At 40.8% G+C, this 20000-nt stretch overlaps 1 protein-coding gene across 7 annotated transcripts in view; it reads left to right on the top strand.

Moving 5' to 3' along the window:
- LOC135103551 (uncharacterized) overlaps nucleotides 1–20000 on the top strand; it is a 25967-nt gene that overhangs the window by 2125 nt on the left and 3842 nt on the right. For 3 of the 7 annotated variants that reach the window (XM_064009979.1, XM_064009980.1, XM_064009978.1), the window contains exons 2-10: nucleotides 2241–2466; nucleotides 9408–9517; nucleotides 9860–10065; nucleotides 12086–12180; nucleotides 12568–12694; nucleotides 13947–14068; nucleotides 14450–14928; nucleotides 15898–16019; nucleotides 17978–18203. In XM_064009979.1, the coding sequence (XP_063866049.1) occupies nucleotides 2241–2466; nucleotides 9408–9517; nucleotides 9860–10065; nucleotides 12086–12180; nucleotides 12568–12694; nucleotides 13947–14068; nucleotides 14450–14928; nucleotides 15898–16019; nucleotides 17978–18203 (1713 nt within the window). Of the gene's footprint in view, nucleotides 1–2240; nucleotides 2467–9407; nucleotides 9518–9859; nucleotides 10066–12085; nucleotides 12181–12567; nucleotides 12695–13946; nucleotides 14069–14449; nucleotides 14929–15897; nucleotides 16020–17977; nucleotides 18204–20000 lie in introns of those variants that run through there. The other 4 variants (XM_064009981.1, XM_064009984.1, XM_064009982.1 and 1 more) reach the window with 4 other exon arrangements.

Genomic DNA, 20000 nt, shown 5'->3' with positions numbered 1-20000 from the left:
AAGAATTATTTCAGTCGTCCTGTAATTCCCCTGAGGCTCCATGTGCAAGACTGCAGCACAAAGGCAGTACACGTGCGCAAGTAAATCCCTCCCAGCCATAACAAACGAGTGCTATGAATTCTCCTCTCAGCGCCCCATTGCCTGACTGCGGAACCCTCGAAAAAATTAATCGGTTCTTTAACTAGTATAATTTGAACTCACCCACGTGATGACAAAAGGGCGTAGTGGGGGAAGCTGGTGGTGGTGATGGTGGTGGTGGTGGGGAGGGAGGGTATCAACTTGCAATAGTCTTTAAAATTAATTTTCGTGGGTCACTGTATATCAGAAAATCCAGGCTAGTCTATTGGCCGACTTGTCCATCCACTATATAGCTGTGTCTTCATGAATATGTGAATGTATGTATATATGTATGTATATATATGTATGTATGTATGTATGTAGGTCAGTCCGTGAGGTACGTTTCTGCGGCTGTGGCATTGAAGTCGTGATTGGATTAAAGTTGGCTGTGGTAACCATATTATTTTATATTTTGCATAACTCTATATTACACCTTGAGGCCTGATGCGCACACCACCTGAGACACGATGGCTTGTAGCGGTGACCTAACCACGAAATATCACCAAAGAAGTTTATTGCAAGCCGAGATCCTTACGTTCTTTCTGTACCCATAAGTAGGTAAGGATAGGAAAGAACAGACTCTTTGTTAAACATCACGGAAGTTGTCCTTTGTTTATTTTGTACAGGACACTTCCCTGTTGTTCGTCTGAACAAATATCGCCAACTAACACAATAGCAGGTGCCATCCTGATTACGTGGTGCTGATGCAAATGCTGATGTTATGTCTACTGTACGTCCGCTGTATGTTAGCCGGCGGCACCTTCCGAGGCAGAGGAGAGAAAGGGAGTGATGCTCGCTGCAAGTGGCCGCGTCCTGTGAACCCTGCCGGCCGACGGAGGGCCGTATCGTTAGTGTGTGCACAAACTCTAAACAGACTATAAAACTAAGCGAAGTAATGTCACTGATACAAAACACAGTGACGTACTGTTAGTCTCTCCAGTAATCAGAGACCTAACACCACCATGTTACTACAATACCCCTTAACGAGTTAACTCTTGTTGGTGTAAATAAATTGCATATATTGACTTGATTCAAACTTTCTTTCAAGCCTACTCATATCACGCTACTTTAAATCAAATGTTCTTGCCACTGGCGTGACAAACAGCCGAGTAAGGGAACACCACCTTACCAACGCTATTTTTACCATCATCACCATCACTACCACATCCCTCCAGACACTTTTCTTTACTCTGGACTAGAGATTCTAAAACTCTGCTTTTTATATTTTCCAGCCAATATCATATTTTCAAGTACATGAAACTTAGATAAGCTTCTAACGGAGGTTTACAATTTTCCGTTAGGTCAGCAGGCGAGAGAATATGTTTTCAAATTATGTATTACAAAAATACGGATGTTACTGCTGCGTTGTGTTCGCCAAAGGAGAGTCAAGGTTAATTACTCCGCGTATTCACGAGCATGGAAATGTGAACTTAAATCGCCAGACACAGAACTCTGCACCGTAAATTTCAAGACAGCAGTCACTCACATATTCACAAAGTAAACTCAAAATTATTATTTCAGCAGAGTGTTGTTGTCGGTAAGTAAATACAAATTAGTGGTAATATATGTAAATTTCATCTGTGTATGTGTGTGTGTGTGTGTGTGTGTGTGTGTGTGTGTGTGTGTGTGTGTCATATAGTAGGAAAGCACACGCAGAAGTCATACTATGTAAAAGATAGTCTAAATTAAGAGAGAGAATAGATGAACGCTAATTCCTCCCCCACCCCCCCAACACACACACACACACACACACACACACAAACCGTGATGCACTGGCCAGTGGTATGAGCTCACAACCTGCCTCAAAGTCCGAAGTTCGAATCCCGTGCAAGGCTGGTGGTCTCTTTTCAATGTGTAATACCCGCGCCCCCAAAGAGAATAGTGATAGGCACGGACAGGCCTAGATTCTAGGAACTGAGATGTCACTGTCAGACAGGAACAGAGAGAGATGGAAATCCTGTGTGTGTGAGTGTGTGTGTGTGTGTGTGTGTGAGTCTGTTTGTTTGTCTGTCCGTTTCTCTCTCTCTCTCTCTCTCTCTCTCTCTCTCTCTCTCTCTCTCTCTCTCTCTCTCTCTCTCTCTCTCTCTCTCTTGTCATCCATGAATTTCCTCTTCCATCCTCAGCGAGCCTCGGGGTGGTTGTCGCCACCAATTCTCACGGTCTGCCGCCTGTCCCTGCCCACACCAGTGCCGGGAGCTCATCGGGGCCCTGCATCCCTGCCGACACCGCCGCTCGTGCTGTGATCACCCCGGCATATCCGTCCAGCCAGACTCGATCACTCAGCCGTCTAGGACGCAAGGAACGCGGCCAGGGTGAGGATTCCCTGGAGCTTCCCGTTCCCTCCCATCGGTAATTACGAAACAAGGGAATCTCGGTTTCAGCTTCTGACGAAAATCATGTAATACGGTATGCAGACATTGCTCGTCCTGCTGCGTGCCCTTGTGTTAGTCTTATGATTTAACTCTATGTGTGTGTGTGTGTGTGTGTGTGTGTGTGATTCACTTACGGTCGTCTGCTGGTCACCCAGCCAGCCGCTCCCCTCCGGAAAGAGCTCAGAGTTCATAGTGACCGATCTTTGGGTAGGACTGAGACCACTGACACACCACACACCGGGACAGCGAGGTCACATCCCCTTGGGTTACATCCCGTACCTACTTGATGCTAGGTGAACCGGTGCTAGGTGTGTAATGAATGTTTAATGAATGGGCCCTTAGGGGCCCATTTGCCTCGCCGCCCCCGGGATTCGAACCCGGGACTTCTTGGTTGTGAGCCGAGCGTACTAACTACTACATTACACTACACTATGCGGTGTGTGTGTGTGTGTGTGTATGCTGCTTGCGTGCACACTTGACGTTTACTTAATCGTATTTGGAAGCAGATAGCGTTGTTTGTTCCCTAACAATGACACTTTTACAAGACTGATTCGAGTTGGCAATGTTCCCACGCCTACTAGTCTTTTATCACAAACTTTAAATGAACGTAGATTCTTTTCACACAATTCCCACGATGATTCCTCAAATTTAAGAACTTTGGTTGGAAATTATATCCACATTTTTTTTTCAAAACTTTCTTTAATCATTTACACAGGTTTATTGTGCACTTTTCATTCGCAATTTGTGTTGTTATGTAGTCTATTACGTTGCTCCATTCACATTCACAGATCGTCATGGTGTTCTGTTTCTTGTTTCTTCCACTGTGGGTGGATTGAATTTCAGCCTCCATGGAATTTCACCGTACTACCTTATGTCCCTCACAGTGACTCATTACCTGCAGGTCCCTTCACTCCGCCGTGTTAATGTGGTTCTTCCCTGCTTTACTTTTTTTTTTTTCCTTAGCTGTCTTCCCGCTCTCATAAAAAAAAAAAAGTCTTCCTAATGAAAGTAGGAAAATCAATGTCGGAATTACCATTATCATTATCTATTTTAGGAATTATGAAAGATTATCATTATTATTATCATTTATTTGATTGATTTATTTTATTTATTTATTTTTTATTTTTTTATTTTTGTGGCATCCACATTTGTGTACAATAAGAGGTGTGTCTGATGTTTCAAATATTTCAAGTGGATTTTTTTTTTAATTGATGATTGTTTGATTTTTTTTTCTGAATTTTCCCTACATTTTTTTCAGCATTTTTTTTTTATGCTCTCATAGATTTTTTTTTTTTTTAACTCTTCTTCTTCCACTTTCATTTGTGCTTTCTTGCTCTCGAATTCCTTTTACCGCTCATCTGTTATTCCGTACCAGTTTCTTTTTATTTTTCTGTATCATATTTTCTTTTTACTCCTGTCTATTGATATTCCATTTAAATTCTTTTTTCTTTCCTTTCTCGTGTCCTCTTCATTCCTTTATCTTTTATTCAGTTTTCGCCACCTCTCTGCTCCCTTCATATTTAAAACATTGCATTAGTCTACACTGGATTCCATTCTCCAAGTTAGGCGTTATTAACATAATATCTTCTTGGTGCTTTCCTGGATTCTTCGCTCTGGTTCTTCGTATCATGAGCAAAATTATTCGAGCAGTTTTGGTTTTTCATCGCCAGTTAGACAGTGGCAGTTCAATTGAAATTAACACTACTAATATAACTGGGTAAAGTCTTATAATGAGCCACTTGTCATAGTAATTCTCGTAAACAATATTCTCTCATTCCTGCTTTGTGTGTGTGTGTGTGTTTACATATGTGCGGAACTGCGCGCCTGTGTTCTGCTTGACGTGTTTACCTCGTTGTGTTACGCTGGATCTGAGCAGAAATAACGCTGTCCTGTCTCCACAGTTACACATTTGCATTAATCTCTCCAGGATATGTCATGTTTGCACTAACCTCGCCTTCAGTATCTTTAGAAAACTGTATTTTCTCAATGTTGATCATTACTACTTTTCTAACGTGACCTAGTTGACTGTGAATAGAATTTTTTGTTTGGGTAGAAAGAAGTTTTCGTCTTTGCTGTCTTGTATTTCTTATTTTGGAATAAATAGTGTAGTTTATCACGAGCAAATCCATATGAGCCAGTATTCTGTAATTATTTATTAACTTTTAATTTTATCTATCTTTTATTTATGTATTTATCTATTTATTTCATTCATCTATTAATTTGCTTTTTTAGAGTTTCTTTGTGTTATCTTGTGCATCATGCCGGTGTCAGCGTCGCCGCAGCATCAGCCTTTGAGATCTATGCACTTAAGAAAGTCACAGTCATACACCTCCCTCCAGAATTATTACTCCGCCAGTTCCCTTTCGTTAATACCTATTAATCACCTGATGCCTTTAATTAACTCGTATTCTGCCAGCGTCTTCATATAAGACTCCAGGAAGAGATTTCTCACACCCACATTCCGCAGAAGGATAACCTTTAATCTTGCCTCTGCGAATGATGCCGTCAATGCAGACCAATACCGATGATTGCCTTAGTCCATATAATACTTGGCAGAGCGATACGTTGCGTCGTCTCACCTTTTGCTCTCACGCTGATTATTTCTCACTTTCTGGAATTGGAAATCTTTGTAAACTTCGGGAGCTTCATTACAGTTACCTTCCCTAGAGTGTCATCACTTAATTACTGGTCGCAAAATCGCAAAGAACCAGTAGCTGACTCCTGCCTCTGTTCTCTTTTCTGGGAACGGCATGTTGAGCAGCCTTTTTCTAGAATTTTTTTCCCCTCGCCCGATCTTACTGAGTTTGTTATTTTATATTCGATTATGAGTATGATTACATTACAATATCACGAGTCCTAGTACAAGTACTCCGTTTTATACTTAAATTCGAGTCCAAGTACGAATATTTTGTGTTGTACTCGAGTCCATATATATATATATATATATATATATATATATATATATATATATATATATATATATATATATATATATATATATATATATATATATATATATATATATATATATATATTTTTTTTTTTCAACATACTCGTATAGTGTGTGTGTGTGTGTGTGTGTGTGTGTGTGTGTGTGTGTGTGTGTGTGTGTGTGTGTGTGTGCGTCATTGTAAAACCGGTAATGAAACTTAAATACAAATAACAGGTTAACAGATCTTGTTAGGTAGATCACCAGACCTGTTTAGCAGTTGTTACCCGTACCTCTTTCACACGGGCTAGCGACCATAAATTTCAGAATTTAACTGAAAGTTTGATTTCATGCGGGAGGAGTTTCTGTAAATGTTGCTTGATGCCTGATGGGAGTTTTATTGCTGAGCGCCTCACAGTGAAGCAGCCTGTTAATCCAGGAAGCATTTGATAGTTGTTTCTCGCTTCCTATGATTACATCAAGGTGCTGACAGATTAATAACAGAAGTGGAAACTGGTGCGGCTACACTTCATAATGCGGAGTTTTCAGAACTAGTGGTTGTCACCAGGTGGCAGCACAGACACAAACTCTTCTCTCACATACAAGCAATATCAGATATACCTACAGTGTTATTCTATTTACATGAAGATGCAATGGGCTTATATAATATATTTTCTACGTAATCCCTTCTAAGTAGTAACACAAGTAAAATCAAACTCTTTTCATGAGCAAATGTATATAAGTTGATTTTCTAGTGAATCGGCATTTAGATTTATTTGGTCATCTTAAGATTTCCAAATGAATACACTCTTGATTGGAAACGTCTTAATCTAGACGACAGTAAACATAAAGGCGAGACGCAGGTTAAGAGGGGACCTGATAGAAGTCTTTAAGTGGTATAAGGGTTATAACAAGGGAGATGTAAGCAAAATTCTTAGGATCAGCAACCAGGGTAGAACAAGAAATAACGGGTTCAGGCTTGAAAAATTTAGGTTTAGGAAGGAGATAGGAAAAAATTGGTTCTCAAATAGAGTGGTAGATGAGTGGAACGGACTCAGTAATCATGTAGTTAGTGCTAGGACACTAGAGAGCTTTAAGAGAAGATTAGACAAGTTTATGGATGGGGATAGCAGATGGAAATAGGTAGGTGTGTTTCATACAAGGACTGCCACGTGTAAGCCTGGTCGCTTCTTGCAGCTTCCCTTATTTCTTATGTTCTTATGTGTAACATGTCTGTGACAGTCAAAAGTCCAAATTACATAGATCTCCTTCCTAGTTTATGGAAACGGCAATTTTAATAGAGAAAAATTGGCAACTCGAGTGTCCTGGCGATAGTAATGCTGTATCTCTAACCAAAACAAACACCTGACTCGGCCGCGCTGGTTGAACTTAAGAAACACGTTGTTGGACAAGATGTTGAATGTTGCTGCGGTGCCCATCTTCACTACAAAACTGGTGAAAAAGTTTGTTGTACTCCTCTCCCGTCACTCAAGGATCGCCTGAGAGATGTTTGTTTTTGGTTCTCGATTACTTTGCCTTGTCGCTCGCTTCGTGAGAGGGATGTTAAAATCCCTATAAAAAAAAAAAAAATAGAGCCATATATCACGATGTTACTGAGTAGGTTGTGTCATACTATATAGTACAGTGTGATTTTTTTTTCCATTGTCCAAATCAATAGTTTTTATACTTGTAATATGCTTTATTTAAGATAATGCTAGCAGTTTACTTGATAATCACACAAAAAAAATAAGTAATTTGACCACATTATCTCAATATTATCCATACCGGATATTGAAAAGTCGATACATCATTTCAATAGTATCATGATGATCAATGTTCTATGCATATTTACGCATCTGGGATTTACTACAACAATATTTTAGCTCTCTTTCCTACAGTTAGATGAGCAACAACGACATCTAGCGGTTTAGTTCTGAAAACTCCCCATTATAACCTCACTGGCCCCATTCCAGGTCACCTGCCGGGCCCGTATTCACGAAGCAGTCCTAGCGAGTCTTAGGTATGAAACGTGTCATAGTTATAAACAAAAGGATGCATTCTTGTAAAAAACTGCGCACGTCTGTCAGAACTTGGCGCGTGATGCTGAGAATACGTTCACCCTTTCCAAGCGGCTTATGACAGACGCTCCCTTTACCGAGATGGCCGCCCCACATCTCCAGTTCAGGAATTATTTACCCAGATAGGACGTATTGAATGAGCTTAATGACACGGAATTCATCAGGCGATAGTGTTTAGAGCGTGCAGGTATTCTCTTTGTCACCGATCTATAGAGAGGGAAGCCTTGCAGAGTGACACAGAAAGGAGAAATCCACTTAACCCCCGAAATGAAAGTGATTATAACACTTTGATATCTTGCTGCTGGGAGAAGATACTGGAAAAATGCAATTGTCCAGTAGTGATGGCCTTGGTGATCATCGAGAGAGCTATCCTTGCCACCAAGGATATGATGAAAACTGTCTGTTTACATCGAGGCGCTCCTACGGGATCACATTTTACTGTATTTCAAAGATTGAATTACTATCTTGCCCACTGTGTCTCTTCTAATACATAAAAGCAAAGAAATTTATAGAAGCTATAAATTAGTAGTAAACGGCAGTTTCTGCTTCGTCTTTTAGTATTTGAAATCAAGTAAGCGCTACATATAACAGACGGTTATGATTGACGGTTTCGCTCAATTTATGACATACAACTTATGATAGACATTTTAAGTTACAATACTCATTTGCCATACCTAAGACACATGTCATAACTCATAATGCTGCCCCTGGCCTCCCTAAAGACAGATTCTTGTTACCCTGACCTTACCTCTACCTTTGTCAAACACCGAACTGCATTTTGAATTTTGTTGGTTGTTCTCTAAAGTATTCGTAAAATTGTCGAGTTCTTTAAGTCCGAGTAAGAGTCCGAGTAAGGGTACGAATGCGAGCCCATGATATTGTGTAATCGAGTACAAGTAAGACGGGAGGGAGGGCCAGCCAGGGAGCGAGCAGTGCGTCACCAGCCCCACTCCTTCCTATTCACTCACTGACTGATGCACTTATTACCCATTATTTCTACACCTTTTTTCTTCTTATTTTTTTTTCTCTGTCTTCATTATTGTCACACATCAGGGTTGGAGAATGGCTGTGGTCAGACAGGAGAGTGTGCGAGACGGTGGTGTCAGTTGACGTCACGATACGACCCGGGCTGACCTTACATGCTCGATGGCCGACCCGTCTGCCATATGGAACCTACATGGATCCAACCCTGACGCATACACACTCACAACAACAACAACAACAACAGCAGCAGCAACAACAACATCAACAACAACAACAGCAACAACAACAACAACAAAAACGAAATTGCTGCGTGGGGTGTGCTACATTTCAACACAAATGCTACATTCAAGCCATGCACACCAGCAGGTTTCAAGCTCGGCATCAATGAACTCGAGTTTGCCATTCCGTAAAGCAAGAGAAGCTTTTTCCGGGAGTGACATCTGAAGAGCGCGTGTGTGCCTCGAGAAGCAGCTGCACGGAGAGGTCGCATCACCAAAATTACTTTCCTACCACTAGGAGTATTTCGATCACTGAGTTAATCACTGCTCTCGACATTTAATGGGAGAAACTTCATAGGATTTAAGATAAGTGAACAGAAAAATACAGAAAATATTTTGTATACTTATCCATCATTCTACTGCATTACATAACACTCGTATACAGAAACACTATTATTATGAGCGTATGGAAAATACGTAAGAATCCGGATATTTTTACAGAAACTACTTACAGTAGCCTCACTTCTTCAAGGAAGGGAAGTTCTTATGATTTAAAACTGTGTATCTCACATAGGCGCAGTATTATATATTCTCTCTCTCTCTCTCTCTCTCTCTCTCTCTCTCTTCTCGTACAACCAGTTTCTGGAAAATCGTGTAAGCGTGTCTTCCGCCACAAAAACATTGGACATTTCCCTTTTTCCCGCCGCAGCCTGAGCGAGGCGGACGGCGCTCACCACTACCTGTCCTCCCTCTCAAAGGATCTTGCATGCGGGACTTACGAAAACAAGGTGCTGGTGGTGTGGAAGAAGTTTCTCTCAGGTAGGAAAATATTCAGTAATTGTCCCATCACATTTCTTTATTAAAGTTTAGTTTTGACAATAACGAAATTATACATAAAGTGGAATAACACAATATTTTCATACTATTAGAAAATTCCCGGAACGAATTCAAGTCTTTATAAAATAAGATTTTACTCTCTCTCTCTCTCTCTCTCTCTCTCTCTCTCTCTCTCTCTCTCTCTCTCTCTCTCTCAAAGCAAACTCTGATACATCGAAAACTCCATTCACGTCAACAAATATCTTACTATTCTTCATGCGTAGACAAAAATAGAAACTAGCTTTGATAAATCACTCTGCTTCGGGAACATATCACTGCAAACAGACACCGCTAGGGAAGCTGAGTCAGTGGAGCAGGGGAGAAGTCCAGCAGTGACAACAGAGGCGGTGGAAGTGAGGAGCTGCGGTACAGATTCCCTCCACGAACGCCTAAAAGTGTTGCCGAATCTAGTCCCTTCTGACGGCCCCCACCATCCAACCCTTGTAATCCTTATGTGCCGGCAGCAAAACATGACCAGAATCGTAGAGATGGTGAGTAAGTCTTCTCCGCTCAGTTCAGTTCAGTTCGGTTTTTATCTTTTTATTTATTTTTGTCATTTCTCTTTGTTTGCTCGTTCTCTTTTCTCTCTGACCTGATTTTTCATCCAATCATAATTAAGTTTTCTTCTTTTGCATTCTTCCTTTCCTCTAGTTCTTCTTTTGTTTTTAATCTTTTCTTATTTCTTTTCTTTTCTTTTTACTTTTTTTTCTGCGCTTTCTTCTTCTTCTTCTTCTTTTACTACTGCTGCTGCTGCTGCTGCTGCTATTACTACTATACAGAACGCCTGACTTCAGATCTCTCTAAAATTTCTGATTGGGGCAGAGCAAACTTGGAATTGTTCAATGCCTCAAAAACTCAATTCCTCCATCTATCAACTCGACACAACCTTCCAGACAACTATCCCCTCTTTTTCAATGACATTCACTGTCCCTCTCTTCTACACTGAACATCCTCGGTCTGTCCTTTTCTTATAATCTAAACTGGAAACTTCAAATCACATCTCTAGCTAAAACAGCTCCTATTAAGTTAGGTGTTCTGAGACGTCTCCGCCAGTTTTTCTTTCTTCCCCAGCTGCTAACTCTGTGCAAGGGCCTTACCCGTCCATGTATGGAGTATGTTTCACATGTCTGGGGTATTCTACTCATACCGCTCTATTAGACAGGGTGGAATCAAAAGCTTTTCGTCCCATCAACTCCTCTCCTCTAACTGACTATCTTCAGCCTCTTTCTCATCGCCGCAATGTTACATCTCTAGCTATCTTCTACCGCGATTTTCATGCTAACTGCTCTTCTGATCTTGCTAACTGCATGCCTCCCCTCCTGCCGCGTCCTCGCTGCACAAGACTTTCTTCTTTTTCTCATCCCTATTCTGTCCACCCCTGTAATGCAAGAGTTAACCGGTATTCTCAATCATTCATCCCTTTCTCTGGTAAACTCTGGAACTGCCTGCCTGCTTCTCCATTTCCACCTTCCTATGACTCGAATTCCTTCAAAAGGGAGGTTTCAAGACACTTATCCTTTAATTTCTGACTACCGCTTCGGACCCTATTGAGGCACCGGCATTTCAGTGGGTTTTTATTTTTTTTTATTAGATTTTTGTTGCCCTTGGCCTGTGTCCCTCCTACATAAAAAAAGCTCTTACTACTACTACTACTACTACTACTACTACTACTACTACTACTACTACTACTACTACTACTACTGCTACTACTACTACTACTACTACTACTGCTGCTGCTACTACTACTACTACTACTACTACTACTACTACTACTACTACTTTTACTATTAATACTTTTATCATTACCACTGTTACTATTGCTGCTATTGCTACTGCTACTGCTACTGCTGCTACTACAATTACTACTACTATTAATGCTACTACTGCTGCTACTGTTACTATTAGTACAACTAATACTGCTGCTACTACTACTACTACTACTACAAGCACTACTACTGCTCTTGCTGCTGCTACTGCTACAGTTAATTCTTCTCCCTCTTATTCTTCCTCATCTTCCTCCTCCTCCTTCTCCTCTTCTACTTTTCTTTTTACTTTTTTTTTTATTTTTTATTCTTTATTTTAATTTTTTACCTAATTTTCTTTTTTCTTTTCTCCCCTCTTCCGTTCTCCCTTCTTCCTTCATATCTTTTCCTCCTTCACTCGGTTCTTCTTCCTTCTTGATCCCAACTCTTGTCTCCCTCCAGGCTAAGCAATAACAAGTAACATTCTTTCCACCTCTCTCTCTCTCTCTCTCTCTCTCTCTCTCTCTCTCTCTCTCTCTCTCTCTCTCTCTCTCTCTCTCTCTCTCTCTCTCTAGCACTAATGAGATCCTTAGCGTACTGTAAGAGTCAATTGCAATGTGTGTGTGTGTGTGTGTGTGTGTGTGTGTGTGTGTGTGTGTGTGTGTGTGTGTGTGTGTGTGCTGGAGCACGTGTGACAGTGGGTTTTTCTTTTTTTTTGCAACTGTTTCAAATGTACGTCGAAAATAAGAGAAACTCATTTTTTATCAAGTTAAAAAGAGCGACACGTGGAGAAGGAGGTAGAAGAGTAGGAGGAGGCAGAATAATTATCTTCTCACTCGTCACGAACAGCAAAGGAACTACACGGTAAGCAACTCTCATATCTCATATGAACTAAGGGAAGCTGCACGAGATGAGTAAGCTTACACGTCGCAGTCCCGGTATAAATTATGCTTATACATGAATGTTTTCTCTGGCTAAAAATTTGTCTAATGCTCTCAAACAGCTTCCTATTTACTCGCACTAACAACCTCACAGCTAAATATTTTCCAACAAGGTGTTCTCAAACAAGATGTTCCATCTTGTTTGAGATCCAGTCTCCTCTCTCATTCCAAATGTAACTGTTGTTCAATTTGATCTATATATGCAGATATTATGTACCTTTAACGTACTATAATAAAATACTTGTTGGCGGCATGGAAAGCTCATTTTACACAAACGAAAAATGTCACTTCTTCCTGTTCTCTTTGTCAGCTGGGAGAAGTTTCAAGAAGGGGACGAAAGTGAAGAGCTCAGCAGTAAGTCGAGGAGCTACCTGATGGAGATGTCATCGGATCCACGCTCACTCCCTCCCGCGGACCTCCAGGGGAAGAAGTTCAAGGTTACTAAACTCTGCGCATAGTGAAAGACCACTGGCAGTAATGGTGTAAGGGAACTGACAATACCCTCCCGTATGTCATTATTCCTTCACTGAGACAAGGCGTGTCGTCTTGTATTGGTTATCCCGATCTGAAAGTCATCTGTTATGAAAATTTGTAGACAGATTATCATTATTGTTATTATTATTATTATTATTATTATTATTATTATTATTATTATTATTATTATTATTATTAGCATTAACATTATTAGCATTATTATTATTATCACTATCATCATCATCATCATCATCAAAATCATCATCGTTATTATTTACTCCATCCATTCTACTACGATGTTTACTACTACTATTACTATAACTATACTTCTATAACTACTATAACTACTACTGTAACTGCTACTGCTACTATTACTATTACTACCACTGCCAACACCACCAGTATTAAACGTTTCTTGTCGCTCTTCCGTAAAGAAGAAAAATATCATCTAATTAGCTAAGTCAGTTAACTAACCACATTAACACACACACACACACACACACACACACACACACACACACACACACACACACACACACACACACACACAAACACGAAAACAATAAAAAGAAAACTTCGGGCAGATAATAAGATTCTTAGAGAAAAATATAAACGTAACACTAAAAAGACTTTTTTTTCTTGTTCTGCTGCGCTACATGATACGAAGTCGAGCGAGGGAAGCAGACAGGTAGAAAATCTAAAAACCAAGAAATATCTCACACCACAGTATTTTGTGAGGAAAACAGGAGTCTTTAAATTGATACAATATCACGCTTTGACACTAATTCTGAAAACGTAATTAATTTAAGTCAGTGTTTGGTTTTTGTGCTCGATGATCTCCAGCTGACACACACAGTGAGGATTAAATGCTAAGATAGTGCACATTGTTTTTTTTTTCTTTTTCTTTTGGATATTTTTTATTCAAGATTTTTTTTTTTCATTTCTGTCTGTCTGTCTGTTTGTCTAGCTTTTTGTCTGCCTGTCTGTCTGTCTTTCTGTTTGTCCCTCTGTCTCTTTGTCTAGTCCTCTCTCTCTCTCTCTCTCTCTCTCTCTCTCTCTCTCTCTCTCTCTCTCTCTCTCTCTCTCTCTCTCCATTAACTAATCTATTAATCTATCTTCCTATCTATCCATCAATCTATCTATCCACCAATCTACCCATCAGTCTATCTACCATCTTATCTATCCACCAATCTACCCACCTGTCCCTTTCTCCAGGTGTCGGCGGTGGATAACTGGCCCTTTTTCGGATTACGTAAGGGGGCAGGGGGACAAGTAGGGGCTGATGCCGGGATCGACGTCAGCATCCTCAACACCCTGAGTCAGGCCCTTAACTTTACGTGAGTTCCCTTTGAGTCATCCTCGCGTGCCCTTGGGAATATTGTCAGGGTTGATCGTTCTGAATTGCTGTATTTATTTCTCCTGTTATAGTTGTTCATTACGCTTCCCTCGTCTCTGTGTGACTCAAAATTCAGCCACTATCTCGTCTCATATATCCGAGCATTACTTATTACTTATTGTCTTTTCTATTCTATCGGGTATTCCTCTCTCTGTCTCTGTATTCCTCTCTCTCTCTCTCTCTCTCTCTCTCTCTCTCTCTCTCTCTCTCTCTCTCTCTCTCTCTCTCTCTCCTCTCTCTCTCTCTCTCTCTCTGTCTTGTCTTGTATTTGCTTCTCGTTTTTTTTTTTTTTTACTTCTCTCTTTTTGGTCTCGTTTCTCAGTTTTGCTTATTTGCCTTTCTGTTTCTTTCTTGCGTTGTCTTGCCTCTCCGTATTTTTCTTTTCAATTTTCTCTCTCTCTCTCTCTCTCTCTCTCTCTCTCTCTCTCTCTCTCTCTCTCTCTCTCTCTCTCTCTCTCTCTCTCTCTCTCTCTCTCTCCTCTGTTTATTCCTCTCTTCCCCTTCTTCCCTCTGGTCTTCATTTATTCCCCCTCTTCTCTTTCTCCTCGTATTCATTTTGTTTCCATTTCTTTGATTCCTTGTGGCTCCTTCAACCGTTCCCTCATCGCCTCCCGTCCTCCTCTTGGCTTTCACTTCCTACCTCTCTTGCTCTTTGTTACCGTGGCGGATGCAGGTACGAGGTGGTGCTAGAGGAGGGTGGTCAGTGGGGAGGACCACAGGCTGACGGTACGGTGACTGGAATGATTGGAATGGTGGCTCGAGGTGAAGCACACTTGGCCATTAATGAAATCACCATCACAGGTAAAGAATGGAATGCAGTAATTAATAGTTTCATGTGTGCCACGGGGGAATTGCTGTGCGAAGAAAAGTCTAATTTTATCCTGTCTCTCTCTTTCTCTCTCTCTCTCTCTCTCTCTCTCTCTCTCTCTCTCTCTCTCTCTCTCTCTCTCTCTCTCTCTCTCTATCTATCTATCTATCTTTCTATCTATATCTCTATGAAAACTCAACTGTGCTCTGATAGCTCAACTGAACTGTCCATCATCTAATGCAGAGTACATATAAGTACAATATATTTTTTTTCCGCTATAATATTGATACATGAATTAATTAATATACCTGTGTAAGTCACGACAATTTTTTTTTTACACGAAAGTACTGTCTTTTTTTCTGTAAGGAAACAGTAGATTTCTGCTGCTACTAGTTGAATGGGAGCAAATATATTTTTTGTTGCAATATCGATTCACGAAAGCTTTTTTTCACCATTTTTATGTAATGATTTTTCATGAGGAAAATATTGAGCTTCTTTGTATATCTCTATGAATAAATCATTAATCAGAAACTATAATAATATTTTTATAATGAAACATTGATTCACAGAAGTGGAAATATAATCTCAGTTATGAAAATACGATTCATTTTCTTACTCTCTAAACATAAATAGCATTTTTTAAATAATCTATCTAACTTAAACTGTTTTTTTTTTTTCTGTTTTGCTAAATTGTTGATTCCTGGAATTAAAACGATACTATTCTCATGGGAACAATACTAAGCCTTATCTTCCTCTGAACGTAAAATACAACCTTTGTTAACGAATGCATAACATATATTTCTTTGCTGAAATGCTACACCAGCGAGGAATGCACCACGGCAGGGGTCAGGAGTGGGTGCAGGTCAGAAATGTCAAAGGTAATAGGGTCACAGGTCATACTAAAAGAGATCGTTCTTGGCCGTGCGTCATTACGAAGTCACTTAACTAAGGTCACTTTGTAGCCACCAGGGAGACAGTGGTGGACTTCACGCGGCCTTACTTCATGGAGTCCTCGGCCTGCACCTCCCCAGCGCCCAAGGAGAGGAGCCGCGCCTTCGCCGTGCTGTCCCCCTTTACCCTCCAGGCAGGTGATGCAGGGCCATGGGAGGGCAGTCATTAGTCACAGCTAACAAGTCACGGCAGAGAATAATGGGTCACGGTACAGAATAAATGAACATTAACTCTTTAAATGATAATGACAGTATGGCATTTTAACCCTGGATTCTTATTTTTATGAATCAAAAATACAACTGCAACTACAAAAAAGTTTGAACTCATTGATCACTCATTGTGTTGTCAGTTGTATCTTTAAGAATTAAATACTAAACTTGCATCACATTTTATTATATTTGAAGAAATACCTTAGCAATAAAAGGTTAAGAAAAGCTGTGAGAAGGCAACAAACCCACAAGGAGTAGTCGATAAGGCACTCTACTCTAGCAGTTCACATAGAGCGCCGCCATACTTGTCCTTGAATTTTTCCTATAACACTGCTCGTCACACGGACATGCTGGGAAGAGTTGTGGCGCAGTCTCATTTTCAGCGGCCCAACCAAGAGTTTTCACCATAATTCAGACGCTGGCGCTCGAGACACGTGTGCAACCAGGTCCGTGGCAAAATCAGAAATGTTATGAACAAATGTCACATGCAAATTTGCTTGCGCTTTAAACTAGGAAGAAATTAGTTATCAAATAGAGTGGTAGATGAGTAGAACGGACTCAGTTATCATGTTGTTAGTGCTAAGACATTAGGGAGCTTTAAGAGAAGATTAGACGGGTTTATGGATGGGGATGATAGGCGGAAATAGGTAGGTATATTTCATACACGTGTAAGCCTGGTCGCTTCTTGCAGCTTCCCTTATTTCTTATGTTCTTATGTTCTTATTACTTGGAGTCTCAGTTACGGAATTTCACAGTCATTGCATTTTCCCCGTTATGTGTACACGATTGGCAAAGACGACCCATGTTTTGGCGAGCGTTATGAATGAGAGAGAAAAAAATTACATCGGTGATCAGTGGTTGGGGGATGACTTTTTGCAAGTAGAAAGCAAACAATGTGTTGGTCACTTCACAAATTCGTTCTTTGTGTTATTCAACTAGCAGAGTAGAACATAAGAGACATAAAAAATCATGTTCAAGAATATTTCAGATTAATACAAAGAACAATTTTGAATAACCAACAGTTACAAGGAATGGTCTAGTTAGGGGTTAGTGGTTCATTATTGTTTGTTTTTGAGTTCTTTTGTGACATCTAGACCGTGTAAGAGAAGAGTTTTAGCATAATGTCCACATATATTTCAAATTCAATGCGAGCATGCTCCTCATCATTAGCCCACAGTGACTTGAAAAGGATGGCACATTACAGCAAATGGCAAAAGGTATCTGCAGTCCATGAATATGCAACTAAAAATGTAAGACCTTGGAGAAAAAGCGACACATAAAGGTATTCGTATTTTGGTCAACACAACACAAACATCCCAGCAAAGAACACTAAAATATTGCACAAAAGGGAGAAAAAACAACTTGGCAAGATTCTTAATCACAACTTTCATATGCAGCTCCGCATGACCTCCAAAAGCACAAAAAAGCGAAAGACAAATATGAATTCCTTCCAGCTCCATGATAGTTGAACTTGTAAAAGAATATTAAATAAAAACCATAAAACTAATGAAACTCGCTAACTCAAACTGACTGAAGAAATGCATAAATGAAAATATAATTCACCCAACTGAATAAAATAAATAAATTGATCGAACAAGTAAATAAAAAAAAATATGAAAACATAGCTAGAACAAAATACGAATATATATATATATATATATATATATATATATATATATATATATATATATATATATATATATATATATATATATATATATATATATATATATATATATATATATATATATATATATATATATATATGAAAATAAAGAACAAATTAATATAAAAATAAGATATTGTACGAGGACACTGACAATATTTGGGCATTCTTTTTTATTTGTTTATTTACTTATTTATTTAGTCTATTTTTTATTAGGTTTGGCTGAGCGTCGGGGTGAGTGTGATGGTGATTGGCTTAGTGCTGTGGGTGGTGAGAGCGCTAATTGGCCAGTACTGCGAAGAGGGAGTGGCAATCCCCTTGCAGGACCTGACTTTCAACATGTACCGCAGCCTGGTGGTTCAGAGCAACCGCTTGCCCGCCCTTCTGTGGCCGCTGCGCCTCGTGTTCGCCGGCTGGTACCTCTACTGCTTTTATGTGAGCGGTGAGGAGAGAGACAAGGCAGGAGGCGAACGTGACTGACTGTATGTGTGTGTGTGTGTGTGTGTGTGTGTGTGTGTGTGCGTGTGTGTGTGTGTGTGTGTATTTGTGTGTGCTGGAAAGGGAGTGTGGGGATGTGTGTGCGCAGGATTATCAAGGTAATATAGCCCCGGAGAGTGTTGCAGCAGGACCGGCCCTGACCAAATTGGGCCCCTAAGCGAAATTTTATTTGGACCCCCCTCCACCTCTCCCTATCTCAAATGTATCATAGATACAAAATGACCTGACTCGTGATGTCTTTTGAACGACACGTCAACATCTCTTCAACTGCTGTAGTTCTGCAGGTGCCTGGCCCCCTTCTGATTGGTCAGACATCGAGTGCTGTCAATCATTGCAGCGACGCATGCGCCGTCAGATTACAAGTCTCTTTTCTCTCCTTCCTCGAGCTGATTTGGTGCTCTACGCGCGCCTTGCGGTTCCGAATATGTGCATCCATTGCGCATATGAGCAAATTTGTCCCCTCGCGCAAAATGTGGCCTCCCCATGGAAGATGAGGCCCTACGCACAGAGCATGTTCTGCGTTTAGGGAGGGGCTGCCCTGTGTTACAATAATAAACAGTAATGGATAATAATGCAGCTTCTAAGTCATCAAAATGTATTGCCAACTGTCGTTGCAACATTTATCGTTACAACCGGTACACGTATATAGGACTACTACTACAACACACACACACACACACACACACACACACACATAAGAGATCATGTTCAAGAATATTTCAGATTAAATACCAAGTACACTTTTGGAGACGCCACTTGATCCAACACCTTCAACTCCCCTCATGTCACCGACTGTGTGGTGACCCCCGGAGCCGCCGCCCCCGCTGCAGAGCAACGCAAATAAACGCGCTACGCCGCACTATCCCAGCGTTACCGCTTCGAACCCCTCGTAGTGGAGACAACTGGCGTGCTGGGACCAGCGATGTCCTTGCTCCTGACAGAGGTAAGGCATCGAATCACAGCACATTCAAAAGAGAAGCAGGAGACTTGCTGGCTGAGGCAACCAGTCAGCCTCGCCATCGTACGCGGTAACGCTGTCGCCATCACCGTGCTGCCGGCAGACCCGTGTTTTTTTTTTTTTTAACAGCAAGACACAAACATACGCACACTCACAACACCACATCCTTACCACACAGGTTTGTTGCACGTCACAGCAGACTGAGGCAAGGCGGGGGCAGCTGCCATCACACCCAGTGATGCCCATATAAAATAGTAAATGAATAAATGAAGACGGGTGGAGACGTGTCACACACACACACACACACACACACACACACACAGAGAGAGAGAGAGAGAGAGAGAGAGAGAGAGAGAGAGAGAGAGAGAGAGAGAGAGAGAGAGAGAGAGAGAGAGAGAGAGAGAGAGAGAGAGAGGTAAGCCAAGCCAGTGACGTCGGACTCCAGCATTATAACCTCTGCGGTGACGTATTAAGACCCTTTTTTGCATCTTCCAAGGATTCCTGCCAATCACTCAGCGCTGCGGAAAAGGAGGTCAGCAAAGTCGCGGCTGTGCTGAAAGTATCACAAGTGTAGCAATTAACACTGTCACCATCACTCCCGACGCCACCACCATCACCACAACTGTCACTATAACAACAACAACAACGACAACAACAACAACAACAACAACATCAATAACAACAACGCAATGTTATTTTCACCATCATTAATCAGAGTCAGTGCTCCCTAATCTTTCCCCTTCACTGTTTAAAACACACACACACACACACACACACACACAC

Source organism: Scylla paramamosain, chromosome 9, assembly GCF_035594125.1.
Source record: "Scylla paramamosain isolate STU-SP2022 chromosome 9, ASM3559412v1, whole genome shotgun sequence".
Lineage (NCBI taxonomy): Eukaryota > Metazoa > Arthropoda > Malacostraca > Decapoda > Portunidae > Scylla > Scylla paramamosain.
The sequence above is the reverse complement of the archived record's forward strand: the minus strand, read 5'-3'. Positions and strand labels throughout refer to the sequence as shown.